Below are 16,693 nucleotides of genomic sequence, written 5' to 3'. Positions count from 1 at the left end.
TCTTTGTTCTTAAATATATTCACTATTTTCGCGTTGGAAAAGTCCTGAGGTACCTCTCCGCTTTTTTAAATTTTTTTCTTAAATTTTAAGACGACAATTATTCAATTGTTAAGAATTCCTTTCAAATAAATTTGTTTCAAAATGTCATCGATTAATATTTATATTTATCTCAACTACTTTCCAAAATATTAGTAAAATCGTTGTAAAATATATTTAAATTTACTGGGTGTTGAGTTATTTCTGTCACACAGTTATATGTTAATAGTAGTTCCAAAAATCTTTAAAATAGAAACGCCACTGGTCTTAACAATGTTTAAACTATTAGTGGACTTCTTTTTACGACTTTACCTACCAAAACAGGGCCAGATGTATTTCATTTGTTGTTATCATTTAGCGTTCTTTAAATATTTCTATTTTTTGCCAGTTTGATTCTCCTCCCTGCGTGCAGTGTGGAAATATAATTGTTTAGAGTTTTCAAATGACGTACAGTGTTGTAGTATAATAACATTAATTAGAAGAACTTTTGGGGATTAATAATTCGTTTTTGTGACTGTGTGAAAAATGAGTTGCCCGAAAAAGATTGCGTTGAAACACGCAGCGGCAGTTCCGCTGTTGAAGAAAAAATCGTTTGAACGAATGACAGAAGGCTACCCAAGTAAGCAACTACTGTTAAAAAGTGATATTTTTTAAGAAAACCCAAACCAAAAAAAAATGCATTTTAAAACCACTTTATCCTCAAAATGCATCTTTTCTCGATAGTGTGTCAGTGGCTAAAACTGTTTATTATGCACTTTTTGAGTCGCACCTCAGGTATGCCCTTCCATTCTGGGGTACGTGTTGTGCGACTCAATTTGATCGCATTTTCAAGCGCTAGAAGAGAGCTGTTCGATATTCACTGGGACTAAACAGCAGCATTTTTTTAAAAAATTAAAAATATTAACTCTTCCTTCCCTATTTATATTTGAATCCGTTTGCCTAATACGTAAGCATGTATCAACTTCTCAAGAAAGACCATCTCAAACTTATCCACTCGGGAACGCGGAGCAAGATCTTTATCTACCTACCCCACGCTCAGAGTTAGTTAAAAGTTCAATATTATACAACTCGAAAAAAATGCACAAATCACCTGCCATTTGAAATCAAATCCATAACATCATTTTCTTCATTTCGCAAAGCATTGAAATCTTATTTACTAGACAAGGCTTTCTAGGCCGTAAATGCCTTATATTTTGATAATCAAATTTGATCTTGTAAACACTGGTCTAATATTTGCTATTACTATATTTACTATACACTTACTAAATATTTTTGAATCTTATTTTTATTTTTTTTATTCTTTGACATTGTAAACATTTATAAATGTTTATTTTAAACAATAAGACTGACAAATGTAATTTGTATACTTCTTTTGTATTCTCACTTTATCCTCAAAATGCATCTTTTCTCGATAAGGTGTTTTTTGATTCATCTCAATACCTTTATTTTTGTTAGAGGTAAAAAGAAAGTAACGATTTACAGCAATTTTACCATTAAAATCATGCATGCCTTCGCTTTTGGCCCTCATCAACACACCTATGATATAGAGTTTATTGTTTTTGTAATGTTACTGTCATTGAACACTCATATCAGGTCATATTATCATTGTTTGTTGGCAGTTACTGTCGGAAGTTGTATCAGGTTGTATCAGCTATTGTTGCTTTAATTTAACATGGTACAGTCAGATCATACAGTAAAGTAAAAAATGATATAATTTTAGTAAGTAAGTTTTGTTTTTTAGTAAGTAAGTTTAGTAAGTAAGTTTTGTAAAACTTTGTTTTAGTCCTTATAAACACACTTATGAATTTATTCTTTTTCTAATGTTACTGTTATTGAAAATCAATGATGGGCGATGGGTAAATACCCAATGTGTGTAATAAAGAAATTTAAGTATTTACCCAAATTTAATTTGTTTTGTAATAATTATACCATTGAGTTTACTTTATTCGATAGAAAATTATACTCTGAATAGAATGACACATCATATGTCAATTTTTTACATTTTCGATTTTCAATCTAGAGTGCCATGACTGTGTTAAAGACACTAATTTTTAATCAAGGAGCCTAGAAAAAATAGAGTTGATTATCTAATGTTTTTCGTGGCTTGTCCTGGCTGGTTGAAAGATACCCAAATCCTTTTTTTAATCATATCTCAATTTTTTCAAATGGAATAAGTGTGGTTCATTAGGATATTTGGAAAAAAACTTGGTATTTCGAGTCAAATTGTCGTTATGAAGCGCATGTTTCAAATAAACCATATGCATAAAATGTCAAAAGCTGACATATTAATGTCATTCTATTCAGAGTATCATTTTCTATCGAATAAAGTAAAAAAATACTGAGGATGTCATTTAAAAATCAAAAGTTCTAGTAATTTCCGGTAAAACAGGAAGTAACAGGAAGGATTAATCCACAGTTCTGGCAACACTGCCTCCGGCCTTCGGCAACCATTCAGTCTGTCGACTAAAAGCAGAACTTACTGCGGTGCGGTATTTTTCATCCGCTGCGCTGTAAACAACTATCAGCGCGCAACGGCGCGGCGCAGAGCTAAACTGAATCTCGGACAGCTTGTATAGCGGCGACGGTATCGCCAGCTACATCTCGGACATGTTTTGTGTCACGAATTTGCCTATTAGGTTGCGTATCTTCCCAATTCTTTCAATCAGCGATGGAATTTTACTGGTCATATTGAATTAATTTAAGATCTTTAGAGAATGTCATTATATCAGCAACATAATAAATGATTAACATAGTTGTTTTATGTAAAAATACATAGGATTACACACATTTAAGGTTCATTCTCACGATGCCTTCCGTTTCCATTCCATATCCGTTCCGTATTTTTTATTGTATTGACGCTATACGTAAAAGCTTCCGTTCCGTATCAGTTCCATACTTTTTATTGTACAATTTATATCAATACGAAACTTTTATTTTAAAAATTTGTATCTTTTGAAAAAGGTAATAGATTCTTAATTAAATTTGTGGGAGCAAAATGTTAACAGAGCTGGTTTAAATGTAAGAACTTGACAACACTGTTTCCGATACGCTTCAGTCCGTCCCAGAGTAGGCAAAAATCCAGAAGTATGTTGCAAAAATTATTTTTTTGTACGATTTCGTTTAAATTTGGGAAAAACATTCTATGCCAGTAGCCCGTGAACCCAGTTAGTTTTGGCTGACTTGAGAGTGGTTGGGGGTGGTGGGGGATTCATAAAATGGAAAAATCATCTTTTGACTAATACAGCTACCAAAATGCGGTAATAATATTTTACATTTCACTAAATTACGATCATGATTTTTGGCAGAGCCAAGATGAAACAGACAAATATTGAACAATTATTACTCCTCCGGCATATACAGGGTTTGTTATATATATTGACATCCTCTGTATCTTTTTATTCGACGTTTTCGAAAAAAGTGCCTTGAACAAAAGTTTAATGGTCTCGAATACATTTTTCAAAACAGTCTTCTTTGCATATACAGGGTGTCTTAGAAATCCTGTGCGTGGCCCAACTTTCTTATTTCAAATTAGTACCCAATTTTTTATTTGATTTTTATTTTCTCCTAAAAATTCTAAGTACTTTTTTGTAGTATACCTAATTTGAAATAAGATAGTTGAACCACGCCCAGACTTTTTGAAGCACTTTGTATATGTGAAATAAACTTTTTTGGCAAATTTATTCAAAACCACTTTCATTTGAGACAGTTTTCGGAAATGTCAAATAAAAAAGATAAAGGGGGTGTCAATGTATAAAAGAAAACCCTACATGATTAATTTAGTTAGTCTGATGTGTGATGTATTCGCCTAAATGCATTTTTTTGTAAAGTAATATCCATTATATCTGGACACTCCTTTTAAATGAATTATTGTTAAATTGTTATAATAGCTAGGAATACCCACAGTTGTCGCGGAGTGATATTACCCGTGAATCACTATATGGTTACCAGTAAAACTCATAAGAATCCTCTACATGATGTCATATGTAATGTCACAATGAGATAACAGGTATTCCTAAATTAAATAAAATACCCCGTATATGATATATTTAAATAGCATTTTTCCTTGTGATTTTGAAATGCCTACTTTGCTATCACTATTTTTAACCATTGACCAGTAAAATGGTAATATTTTCCACAAAAGCTTACCTACTATTTACTGATATTTTATTTTATAACAGCTGGAAGAAATGGTCACGAAGTGCACATTTTTAAATCTGAAAGAAAAATCCATTTCAATTAATTTAAAAATTAAGTACTGTCAAAATTTGTCAATTTGTCAAAAAATGTCATTTGACATTTATGATATACCTCTTCGGAAATCTTGAGAAAAATTACGTAACTTTATATTTCAAGTTCTTCTCTAGCTACTATAACAATTAATTTATGAGAAGTATCCACATAAAGGATCTTACTATACACATACGCATGGAGGCTTACGCTTCCAATAAATTTAATGTTGCGTTTTTTTGCGATTTTTTTGACTTAACTTTCCTAAGATAGAATATATGCCACTATCAAAAAAACCTTAAATGATTATGTTCTACTTTGACCTTTACCTAGTTTTTATCCAAAAAATCAAAATAAAAGATACTTTTTTACTTACCTTAACATTAAATTTACCGCAACCTGGAATTTACGTAAAACAAGTTATGACAATTTCACAATAATTATTGACAGCTTTAAGACAGATTTAAGCTAAGGTCGTCCGATTCAATTGTTATAATACTGTGTCACTTGAATGCAACGCCTACTATTTAAAAAATTGTAGAAAAAAGGCAGTTATTGGACACAATTTAACTGAAAATGTAGGTTTTGCGCAAAGTTTGTTTTACAGCCCCTCGAAAGAGACTCCGAATATGTTTTTTTGTTAGTTTTATGTGGTTTTCTCTTAACTAATATGTTTCCAATCTAATGTTATTGCCATAAATGCTAACTGTGGATGTTATTTTTTGCAACTTGGTTTGGACATATTGCCTACTGTCCGTCCGCCAAAAAAATATATTATGGAAGGAAAGGATATGGAACGGAAGGGAAACGGAAGGTAGCTGATACGGAAGGTATAGTAAGAATCAACCTTTAAAATACACTTTTTAACGTATTACAAATCTAACATTGACTTATTTCATAGTAGCTTTATTCCACAAAAAAATCCAAAGATTCTAAGTATTTTTATTATTTTTGCTTTCTTGTTTCAGTTCATCCTAAGCCCGACTGCAATAAATGCGTTGCTTGTTTGCAAAAAAGAAACATAGAGGAATACACTGCAACTCCTCTTCTAGCCTGCAAGGAACACTCCGTTATAAAAAGCCCAAAGTGTCATGACAAAGTTTTACTTGTATTATTCGTATTTTTGATTATTCTTGCTCTTGCTCTTGGGATTTTATTAATTTTAGAAGAGGGTAAGTAACAAAAACGGGTATGATAAATTGTATGACAAACAGCTCTTTATTTTTATAAATAATAACTTGTAATATACTGAAATAAAATATCAGTATCATAAGTCGTTACTAGGTAAAAATGTTCAGAAATGTAACAAACTTGTAATGTATTGCTGAAAATAGAATTTTAAGGACTATGTAAATACAGGGTGACGCCTCTCATACGCCGCGGAGGCTTCAAGAAGAAAAGTAGTTTATAAAAAAATTAAATTTTGGGAGCATAATATGTAGGTTAATTGAAAGCATTTTATAAAAATATAGAGTTCTACAAGGTGTTCTTAAAAAAGTTACGCATCAAAGTTGGTTTTTTAGTAATGGAACATCCCATATATTAATTACGCAAGTTACTCTTTTATTTTAAAAGAAACACCCAGTATATTATTCCGATATTCAATGGAGAATTCATATATCTTCAAAATACTGTTAGCCTACCCCTTAGACAGAGATTTTCCTAGATAGTTTAATTTTTATGATTTTACGTCAGTAGATCTTTATTATTTAATAAAATCTAGGTGGCTGTGATATATCTTGTGTTAATTTAACAAAAATTAAAGGATGTAGAGCAAAATATTCGACGATAATAAAAAATACAGGTTTAAAACTTCTTTAAATTAGTACAGAATTAAAACTAGATATAAACGTATATTTATGTGACAAAAATTATCTGGATGAAATGAAACGCTCAAAATACTTCTTTTCCTATTCACTGCACAAAATTATTCTCTTTTCAAAAAATCTTTTCATATTAAAAGGCATTTTTTTATGTGGAGTTCTACTTCGAAAAGCAGCCACAATAATCTTATCATGTTGTCGACAATAGTTTATCGAGTTTTGTAAACAATGTCTTTAACATATCCCCATAAGAAAAGTTTAGATAACTAAATCAGGACCATTTTATTCTATTAATTGGTGAACGCACACTGTAGTCACGAACTAATAGAATCATATCAATTCTCTCTGATATAGGGTAAGTTTTCATTTTCGTCAATTTCTGAGATTTTTTTTTTGTTTTAACTGACTCAAACTGATAACTAGTTATTGAAATTGTACTAATTTGACATCTGTGTTGAAGTAATGTCAGACATATCATAACCCCCTAGATTTTATCAACTACTTCGGTCGGTACTAAATCATAAAAATGAAAATATCTAAGAAAATCCTTGTTTGGAGGGTAAGGAAACTTAATAGTATTTTGAAGAGACATGAATTCCTCGTTGAATATCGGAATAATATATTGGGTGTTCCATTTAAAATAAAAAAGTAACTTGCTTTTAAATGTGACCAATGTTCGATATTAATTTTGTCTCACCCTGTATAACTTTTTGGGTTAAATTTTAATTTGATTTAAAGTAAGTACAATAGTTATTTTAACTACATATTCGGCTATATCGGGTAAATTACATTTTAGGTAGCTTTTATTGAACTTTACAAATTGTTCTTTATTTTTAAAAAATGTTAAATATGTCGAAAACCTTACATTTTAGTCATATGCATCTTTATTGAAACTCGCCTTTGTTTTTTACCTAGAATTCGAAAATCACATAATATATAGGATGTTCCATTACAAAAAACACAACTTTGATTTGTAACTTTTTTTGGGGACACCCTATAGAACTAGAACCTTCTATATTTTTAAAAAATGGTCTAAATTAACATACATATGCTCACAAAATTTAATTTCAATACAAATTGTCGTTCTCCTTGGAGCCTCCGCGTATGAGAGGAGTTCATGTGGTTGTTTTAATAATATACCTATCTCTATTATCTTTCCAGACGAATCCCATATAATAGAAGAATTTGACTACCTCTCTAGAAATGAATGGGGTTCTAACACGACAGCATTCAGGAAATTACCCCGGTTAAGGAGACCGGTGCCCAAAGTGTTTCTGGTCGAAATGAACACTGAATGCGACAATAACATTTGTACCGGCTTTAAGGAATTTGAAGAAAACGGCAAGAAAAAAATTAAGCTGGACGAAGGAATAATGTACAATTTTTATCAAGACCAAAGTGGTAAAATTTTTGAAGGGAGGGGATGGAACTATCAGTCGGTTTGTCAAGAAAGCAATAACTGTAAAGGGACTGTAACCATAGCTCTCTTAGGTAAGAAAGATATAAAATAATTTTTAAGTACTCTTTGAAAGTGTAGAAAAATTTATAATTTTCTTGACATTTTCCGGGAAATGTTTAAAAACTTTTTGGTGCCACTTGTTTATTCACCTGATGCGTCGAATAACTTGAACTCAGGAAACCGAGTTCTTTCAAAACCTGAAATAAAAAATGCAGGTCCGTATTTAAAAAAATTAAGTTTGCCTCTGAATCTCACAAATTATCAACTAATTTGAAAATCTAAAAATACTAACAGATAGACCTATTAAAGTGGCTATAAGAATGTGCAATTAGTTTTTTGATTATCTAAAAAGAAATGACAGGAAAAAATAAGATTGATTTTCAAAAAAATCCGTTTTTTATTAAAAGAACTCAGCAATCATTGAAATTTTTGAAACTATTTTGATGGCATCTTGGTGAACATCCCGAAGCGCAACTTTGTCCCAATTTAACCATATTCGTATCTATTACGGTTTCCGAGATACCAATGTTCGTATCTCGAATTTGTAGCATCCTGTATAAGATACATCGTTTATAAGATACCGAGTTTTATCTAAAAAATAAAACTTTTTTTCAGATGGTGTTAGTTCCCCACCTTCCCCTTTACGCATCACGAAATTGAAAGCCTTTTTGAATTTTTCTATATCCAGTGGAGACCTAAAGATGTGCTTTCAAGTCATAGTTAAGCATACAAACAACAGATACTACGATGATATAGCGATTGCTTTGGACGAGATGGTTAAGAAAGACGGAGAATGCAAATATAACAAATGACACGAATCCGGATAATATATAATGTTAATTTTATGCTTTCTATATACTTTCAAATATACACATATAATAAATATTTTGTTAACAACATAAATATAGACACAAAATGACATACATATGCAGGGGCGTAGATAGGTGTATGCTATGGGGGTGGTACTATGATTAAGTCGCAAAAAAAATCACCGTCGGAATTTTTTTGTCGAATTAAAACGACGGCGATTTTTTTGTCTTCAAAAAGATATAAAAACATAACACAAAAATTAAAATATAGATTTGTAAATAACATACACAAAAATGAAACAACGACGTTTATTAGTTAATTTTCTATAAACTATAAATAAAAAAATCTAAACTATCAAAAAAACTATAAAACTATAAATAAAACTACAAAACAAAATCAAGTTTTCTAGTACGCTGTTTGGAAAACCTATCAATAACAGCATCAACATTTATTTCAATATCTTTATGGATATTGATTAGAGTTAACCCCACTAATCTGTCCTGGCCAATAAGAACACTTTGTGTGCTTTTAATTAGGTCGAACATATTATAAACGATAAATCAACATAATTAAAAGCATACAAAGTGTTCTTATATGTCGGATATTAATTAAAAAAAATCTTTTCATAGTCGACTATTTCAATTCTCGTATCTCGTCAAGCGTCAGGGGGGGTACTGTCCCCCAGTACCCCCCCCCTCTTATCTACGCCCTTGTACATATGACAAGATTGACAAGGTATAAAAAAAATTTAAACTTATTGAAAAATAAGCACCATGAAATCAATCAAGTAGTCATCTGTATAACCATAAGTACAGCTTGTTTCATGTTAATTGGTTATCTCTAGACTTAGTGTGGGATTACATGCATCTGTATGCGTTGTTCGTCGTTGATTTTATGCAATTTTATTGGTTTATTTCAAAAATGACAGCTCAAACTTAAATATGATTGGAATTTGAACGATAGACAACATTACAAATGTATAAGTAATAAGTACCGTATAATCGAAAAAAAACGGCGTCCAGTTGGCTGGGAAAGGACGATCGATGACATTTCCCATATCAATTTACATATAAAAGGACAGTGATCTTCATTTCATAGCCATCGCTGACGTCGTTTTTATTCGATCATACGATATAAACCTACAATTAGCCCGTTATCTGCTGCTCATTCACTGGTATTCACTGTAGGGTCCTGGTATATTTATTAAAAAAATATATAGTCGGTCCAGTAAAAGAATATATAACCATAACAGTTATTTTCTGTCTTCTTTTTAATAATTTCAATTTAATTCCATTTTGAATTAAAAAGACTGGCAATAGCTTTGTGCATTTTTTTATATATCGTTTCTGAAAGAAATCATATATTCTCTCGCTGGACAAACTATAGAAGGTATCGCAGTGTGGTAGGACCTTTATAATTTGATAGTAGTGAATAGAAAAAATCACATTTCAAAATAGTTACCAGCAATACCAGAATATTGTATGAGCTAGGCTTCTGTTTTACCTGATTAATAAACGATCTCATATTATTTTATACTTATTCTGTCTCAGATATTGACCAGACATTAGCCGAAAATGACATAGTAATATTTATAATTCAGACCCATATGTATTTTATAATTCTGCGTTTCTATATTCTCATATTTTTGTTTGCCTATTTATTTTTTTAATTTTAAGTATTATAACATTTTTTAAAAACAAAAAAGAAATTGAAGTAGAATTGCATCATAAAGCACTCCCCCTCTGTTTATGTCGTCTATAATCTGTCCAACGACTAATGGAAGATTTCGGCTCTTTTAAATGTATTGATTTCGACAGACGACGTTCAAAAATGAGAGAAAATACAATATACCTGTGAATTAAAATAACAGACACTGTAAATGAGATATTTTCCCGTTGGACATATTTTAGTTAACGTAACAACATCGAAATTAGTTATATGTTTCATAAAAATATTTTATAAATATTCCAAATACAAATAGTTTTTGAGAAAAAAAATAAATTAATTACAATACTACTACTGCATTTTTGTTGTTTAATTTTATTTCCATTGCATTTATATATAATTTAAAATAAATTGATGTCAATCCAAATACATTTGTTTTTACCTTACCATTTTTATTTTAATGAAGCTTTCTTAAAAAATTATTATTTTTATTAATTAGTGTATAAATAATACAGTGTATACATAGTATATTTTCGACAGATCACATCCAAAATATGTCAAAGCAATAAACAATACAGGGTCAGGATATGTATGGGAAGTCAAGGATATGTATGGGAACGGTCGATTCTTAGGTAAAATATACGAGGTACCGCAAAAAGTTAAATATAAAAGTTATAGGGTTTTTAAATATCTATTAGCGAATAATAAATTTAAATATACAGGGTTGGTCATAAAGTCGTAGCACATCAATGTGGTACAACTTTTATGTCCGTCCCTGTATACTCAAATTTACTACTAGCTAATAGACATTTAAAAACCCTATAACTTTTGTGTTTAACTTTTTGCGGTACCTGGTATATTTTACCGTTATTAATCGTACATACACCATACATATCAGCGACCCTGTAGTTTTCAGTTAAAATGACAGAAAGCTTAGTGCAATGTGTTATGGTCACACGAATAATGAATTATAACGATTTATTCCGATTTATTAGTGTGAAATGTCGAAATGTGAAAATCACTCTGTATTGTATAAGCTTAATTTTTTTATTAAAAAAAACAATTGCGAAAAGAGTGTAATAGGATGGTGAAAATTAGTAATGAAAAAAAACACTGGTTTGATCTAAAAAGTTTTATTATATTATGAGAAATTTACATATAACTTAAAAAATATTATTAAAAATATTTATATGGTATGTATAAAAATAATACCTAATAATGATTTGATCACAAATAAAATAAAATATAATATCTTCCCATTTTATGGCAACTAAAATAAATAACTTTTATGCTTACAAATAATACATTTGGAACTAATAATAATGGAATACAATAAAGTCTGTCCAACGAGTCGGGGAATATTTAGACAAGACGAAATCCAAAAAAAATGACAAAAAACACAATTTATCTGTGAATTAAAACGACAGAAATAACTGTCACTGTTATGTATCCTCTCGTTGGGCAGACTTTGATAAAAAAATCACTAAAATAAAGCTTATGTCTTTCTTATACTTCTAGGCCTTTGCACAAACCGGCATAATGATCAGGTACTTCCAAAAAATACTTGTGCATTGCTTCAATGAATCTCTTTTGATACTCTTCTGGCGATACTATGGTCGGTAGTTTCCCTTGACCACCCAAGATGCCCGTCCTTTTCACGATTGTTTCCAACCTTTTGTCCCATGTAAAAGTCCTTATATAATCTATGGAAAAAAAATTATTATACCAGGTGTCCCAATATTCTGTGGACATAGAAAGACTACGTATTTTTGGAACTAAATTAAGTTCACTGGACACAAATTACTTTTATACAAAAGTACTTCGTTTATCCGTTAGAGGGCATCAAACTTTAAAAGAAATAAACATATTTTTTAAGATATTTTAAGAACTGATATTCCGATTTGATTATTATTAGGAGTATACTCCTAATTTTAGTAGATTTTGACAGACGATGACAGAAGAAAAGCAGATGACGTCCCATACCTACTAATCTATTTATTTTACTAAAAAAGTTTCTAATATTTTTTAAGTTGACTATGGATGGGTTTAAATATAAATCCGTCATGCGTCGTCTCTTGTTATTTTTAAACCAGTTTCATTGGTTTATTTCAAAAATGACAGATCATATTTCAATTTTATTGGTTTGACGGAAAGATAAACGACAAACGGACGCCGATACGTATGAACTCGCCCTTAGATTTTTGAGACTTGTCAAAGTCTTGCCAAACTATAGGTTATAATTTTGTGTCAAACTTATGTCAAATATCTGCGTTTTGGAAGATGATGCATTCTGATTCGTGTTATTACGTGTCTTTTGAAGTCAAGTGGAGGAAAAATCGAGGGAAAATTAACTGTAGACCCAGAGCACAGTTTATAATTAATACTTGCTGCCCAGGCAGAAAGTCTTATATACACAAGTAAAGTTACCAATAATAAAGTTTTTATAGCATCTCGTCGTAGATAAGCGCATCTCGTATATGCTACAAGGATCGTACTAAACATATACTAGTAGCTGTAAAATATCGACATAACACGATAGGTAAATAATGGATTTTAGTACTGCAGAAAAATAATGTCAACAGGCACTGGTTTAAAAAAATTAAGATTAAAGTTAATTAATCAAACTTTAAGGTATAAAATTTGGTATAGGTAAGTGGTTATTATTAATAAAATAGTTTGTTTTATTTATGTTGTTTTATTTATTCCTGTGGAAATATTACAAATTTATATTTGTACATAAGTTATATTGATAAATATAATAATAAATGCGGGAAGTTTCTTGAAGCTTGAAAGTAAGAAATAGTTCTTTTTTTATATTTTGGTAAGCGGTGTTTTGTTCTTGTTTGTTTTGTATTAACACATACCGTTTTTTTAATAAAATAACTCGATTACATTTTTTCAGTTTTATACAGTTTTTTTTCGCAATATTTTGAAATAATTACTTATCAGTCAAATTTTAAATATATTAATTTCCTGCTATGCGTTCCAGTTGTACCAACTTATTTCTTTGTAAAATAAAATAAACCATGTACTTTGAAATTAAAATGACAGACATACATATCTATCACTGTCAAGGATCTTGTCGTTGGACAGACTATACCTATGTTTTGCTTACCGCTTTAACATCTGACCCCACAAAAATAAAAAAAAATGTATGGAAAGAGTGAAAACTACCCCCACTCCTACATAAATTTTAGTAGAAATATTTTCCATCTCCACCAATGACTAATTTTTTTTTCATAAATTGGTGGTTCTAGTATTTACTATATTTCTGTCCCTTGTAAAAAAAACGTCACCGCGCATACTTTTTGATATGCGCTAATAATCTAGTTGGCAAAAATATGTAATGTTATGTTATAAAGGGTGTCCCAGAAATAAGTGCAAGTATTTTAACTGGTAAGTATATACCAGTTATACTGGGTAGTATAATTCAACCCCAGAAACACGCCTATGAGGTTTTTTCACGAAAAAAAAAACAAATTTAAATTTACAAGAAAGAAAATCCAGAAAAGATCCAGCGGTTACAGGTTCTCAAAATTTTAGCAAAAAATATTTGTTTTTGTCAATTTTCAAATTAAAATAACTCCGTTATTTTGGACTTATTTGAAAAACGATATAGAGAAAATATGTTTCTTTTATCGAGGGGTGGTAGATCCCTTAAAATACTTATACTTATTTCTGGGACACCCTGTATAGTATCATAAATGATATTTGACAATAAAGCTTCATAAATTTTAAATTAATTAACGTTCAGGCTTATTTTTGATTGATGCCCTCTATTGGACAAACAAAACACTTTTGTATAGAGGTAAACTCTCTGTATATTTTGTAGGTCTGCTTTGGAAAAAAAATCAGATTTTTTTTTCTCAAAAACTATGCGACGGCGGCGGCGGCTTGTGTAGTAAATATTAGAAGGAAAACTTTACGAAAAAAAAACAGTGGTCAGTGAAGTTATATAAAGGAAAATATTTCTACTAAAATTCATGTAGGGGTGGGGGTAGTTTTCACTCTTCCCGTATGTTTTCTCGATATTTGTGAAAGTTAAATGTTAAAGCACTTAGCAAAATACAGGTACCCCAAATCTCATACAAATCGGAATAACGGTTCTTAAAATATCACGAAAATGTGTTTATTTTTTAAAGTTTGATGCCCTCTGACGGCCAAACAAAGCACTTAGTACTTTTGTATAGAGGCAAAATGTGTCCAATGAACTTATTTTGATTCTAAAAAAAATAGTAGTTCTATATCCGCGGCATATTGGGACACCCAGTATATCTTAAAAAATTAAAGAAATAACCCAAAATAATAAACTATAAACTTCTGCAAGTGACACAATTTAACGTATTGATGCAAGAAAAAGTCAACTCCAAAAAGTACAGAGTGTCTCATTTTTTTTGGTAATTGAAAGTTATCTCGCGAAATTGATCCCTTGGAACCCTCCTTAGATTAAAAAAGTTGCAGTACAATTTAAACACCTATTTTTACTCCATTTGTAGGTTAAATTTACCTATTATTCCAAGCACTAACTCTTTATTTTTAGTATCCAGACCTACTAACAATGAATAATCCATAACAGACTGAGTGGACAGAAATTCAGTATCGTTCTGTATAGCAGCCAATAAGACTTCTTTGGAATGTGGTAAAACATACAGTGGCGAGTCGCAAGTCACTAATAAAAGAAAATTGGTTAATATTAAAAAAAACATAAAAAATAATAGAAAAGATCACTTTTTAAAAGGTTTTCATCCAAAAGAACTATCTCTCCTTCCTGGGTCTCTGGAACAACGAGCCTGTTCCTCATCGAGCCTTTCAAATCGAATTTTTGAGACACTTCCCTGTTATAGAAAAGATTTTCCATGACCAAGACGTGACTACGGTAAGTTACATTGGAGTTGTTCTTGTATATAATCTGGTAAATGCCCAGAATTTTCCCTAATAAAGTAGGTTGAGCTGTAGTTGAGCATTTCTGCATGTAAACGAAATAGTTAGAGGCTGATTCGAGGAATAGTTGAATCTCCGTTTTCGACATGTCCTTTAAGATGAATCGATCATCTGAAAGAGATATAGGCAAACTACTAAATAAAACAATGACTATATCTGTTCTATGTATCACTGATTTTTTTATTAAGAACACATTAATTAATTAATTAATATTAATTACCCATGGTTTTGGAGAAATTTGAACCAGATTTTCCTCCTCTGGCTTTCCAGTGAACAGACCTGGACAGAGACCGGATGTAGGTTTCTTCTCCTGTTGGAAAAACCACAGATCTAAGAGCAGCAAATTTCTCCGCCAAATAAATTCGACAGAAAAAATTGCAAGTACTGTCCTGGAACTGGACTTCCACATGTGACTGTTTACTTTTCTTCGCGTCATCAGGTTTGTCTTGTGTATTTGATTGTTCTGGTTCACTAAATAAAAGAATCTATGTAAGTGTAGTGTGTACAGCAAATAGAATATATCGTCCTATTGCTGCCAAAAGTCACTAACTTACTTTTTATTACTTCCATGAAAAACTAAAGATTAATTGCATTGCATAAAGTTGTTGTTAGAGACTATTCGATATTCTCACAACTATCCACTTAGGAATGCGGAGCACGATATTTATCTGCCAACCCCGAGCTCAGAACTAGTTAAAGTCTCAATACTGTACAATGCCAAGAAAATGTACAATCATTTGCCTTTGAATATCAAGTCACTTTCATTCTTTCTCGCATTTCGCAAAGCTCTGAAATCATACTTACTGGAGAGAGCCCTATATGCGGTAAACGACTTTTTTGTTGATGTTTAATCATAAACAATTTTGAATTTTAAAATTTTGATCATCTCACATACTGGTTAAAGGTCTAGTATTTAATATTTAATATTTTACAACTCTTGATTTTATGATATATAACATGATTTTATCCATTTTCAATTTTCCTTTTGTAAAATTTTCTTGATACGCCTGTGTTCTGCAATGTCCATCTATGTTTTATTTGTAATTTTAATGACGTAAATTTTTTTGAATTGATTTGTATAGTATGACATTTTTTTATTATTTGTATATTTGTTTTTGTGCTTTTTTGTTTTGTGAATGCTTTGTCAATGAAGCTGTTTCGGCTTTTTGTACAATAAAGCTTTGTTTTTTATTAAAATACAGCATAAATAGTCAGAAATCGTAGTTAATGACTTTTTCAATCGATTTTCAGGTTATTCGGAAAAATGTTAGTTAATGACTTTTGGCAGCAATAGGACGATATGACAGTTTACAGTTATATTGTTGTAAGTCAATGTATCTCAAAAGTAGATAAACTGGAAAAATATTACCTATAACTAAAAAAATATTAACCTTTAACTACTAACTTGCTGAAATGGAAAATAACAGCTAACGGACCATCTGGCATGTCGCTGTATTTTTTTATGTGGAAGACAGTATAAACAAAAACAACTACTTTTATAAAGAACATTTATTTAAAAATTATTTAAAGGATAAGAAAAATACCGATATATACATTAAAATAAACACATATCATACAATATATCGGGTACATCTCAAAAGTGGCTCACCTCTATAATTTTCTTATTTTTCCAGATAAAAAAAAGATTTGGTATTTTAGTATAGGACATGAATTAGGATTGATTGACGTATTCAGTTGTTTTTGACCATTTCCTGTTTCACCGGAAATAACT

At 30.6% G+C, this 16,693-nt stretch overlaps 2 protein-coding genes across 3 annotated transcripts in view; one reads left to right on the top strand and one right to left on the bottom strand.

Moving 5' to 3' along the window:
* Positions 1 to 363: 363 nt before the first annotated feature.
* LOC115887516 lies at positions 364 to 10,422 on the top strand. 2 transcript variants are annotated; one of them, XR_004051093.1, is made up of 5 exons: positions 364 to 655; positions 5,232 to 5,435; positions 7,248 to 7,577; positions 8,161 to 8,469; positions 9,072 to 10,422. XR_004051093.1 is itself a non-coding variant. In XM_030906981.1 (4 exons), the coding sequence occupies exons 1-4, from the start codon at positions 562 to 564 to the stop codon at positions 8,355 to 8,357; spliced, it is 825 nt and encodes a 274-aa protein (XP_030762841.1). In that variant the 5' UTR covers positions 364 to 561; the 3' UTR covers positions 8,358 to 8,550. The 2 variants fall into 2 exon arrangements, 1 of the variants encoding a protein (XP_030762841.1); XM_030906981.1 differs by lacking the exon at positions 9,072 to 10,422 and having other exon boundaries at positions 8,161 to 8,550.
* An 897-nt stretch (positions 10,423 to 11,319) lies between these two features.
* LOC115887498 (1-phosphatidylinositol 3-phosphate 5-kinase) overlaps positions 11,320 to 16,693 on the bottom strand; it is a 112,281-nt gene continuing 106,907 nt past the window's right edge. The window contains exons 21-24 of the mRNA XM_030906957.1: positions 15,182 to 15,432; positions 14,749 to 15,072; positions 14,528 to 14,689; positions 11,320 to 11,723 (exon numbers count right to left, since the gene is read on the bottom strand). Of these exons, the coding sequence (XP_030762817.1) occupies positions 11,527 to 11,723; positions 14,528 to 14,689; positions 14,749 to 15,072; positions 15,182 to 15,432 (934 nt within the window). The 3' untranslated portion in view covers positions 11,320 to 11,526. The remainder of the gene's footprint in view (positions 11,724 to 14,527; positions 14,690 to 14,748; positions 15,073 to 15,181; positions 15,433 to 16,693) is intronic.

The sequence above is a fragment of the Sitophilus oryzae genome, unplaced genomic scaffold (genome assembly GCF_002938485.1).
Source record: "Sitophilus oryzae breed Bouriz unplaced genomic scaffold, Soryzae_2.0 scaffold_576_pilon_pilon, whole genome shotgun sequence".
Classification (NCBI taxonomy): domain Eukaryota; kingdom Metazoa; phylum Arthropoda; class Insecta; order Coleoptera; family Curculionidae; genus Sitophilus; species Sitophilus oryzae.
This window is presented reverse-complemented; position numbering and strand designations above follow the sequence as displayed.

Coding starts and splice junctions, on each gene's coding strand:
- LOC115887516 (XM_030906981.1), top strand. CDS start 562: ATGAGTTGCCCGAAAAAGATTGCGTTGAAACACGCAGCGGCAGTTCCG. Junction 656..5,231: donor AATGACAGAAGGCTACCCAA/GTAAGCAACTAC, acceptor TTCTTGTTTCAG/TTCATCCTAAGCCCGACTGC. Junction 5,436..7,247: donor TTTATTAATTTTAGAAGAGG/GTAAGTAACAAA, acceptor TTATCTTTCCAG/ACGAATCCCATATAATAGAA.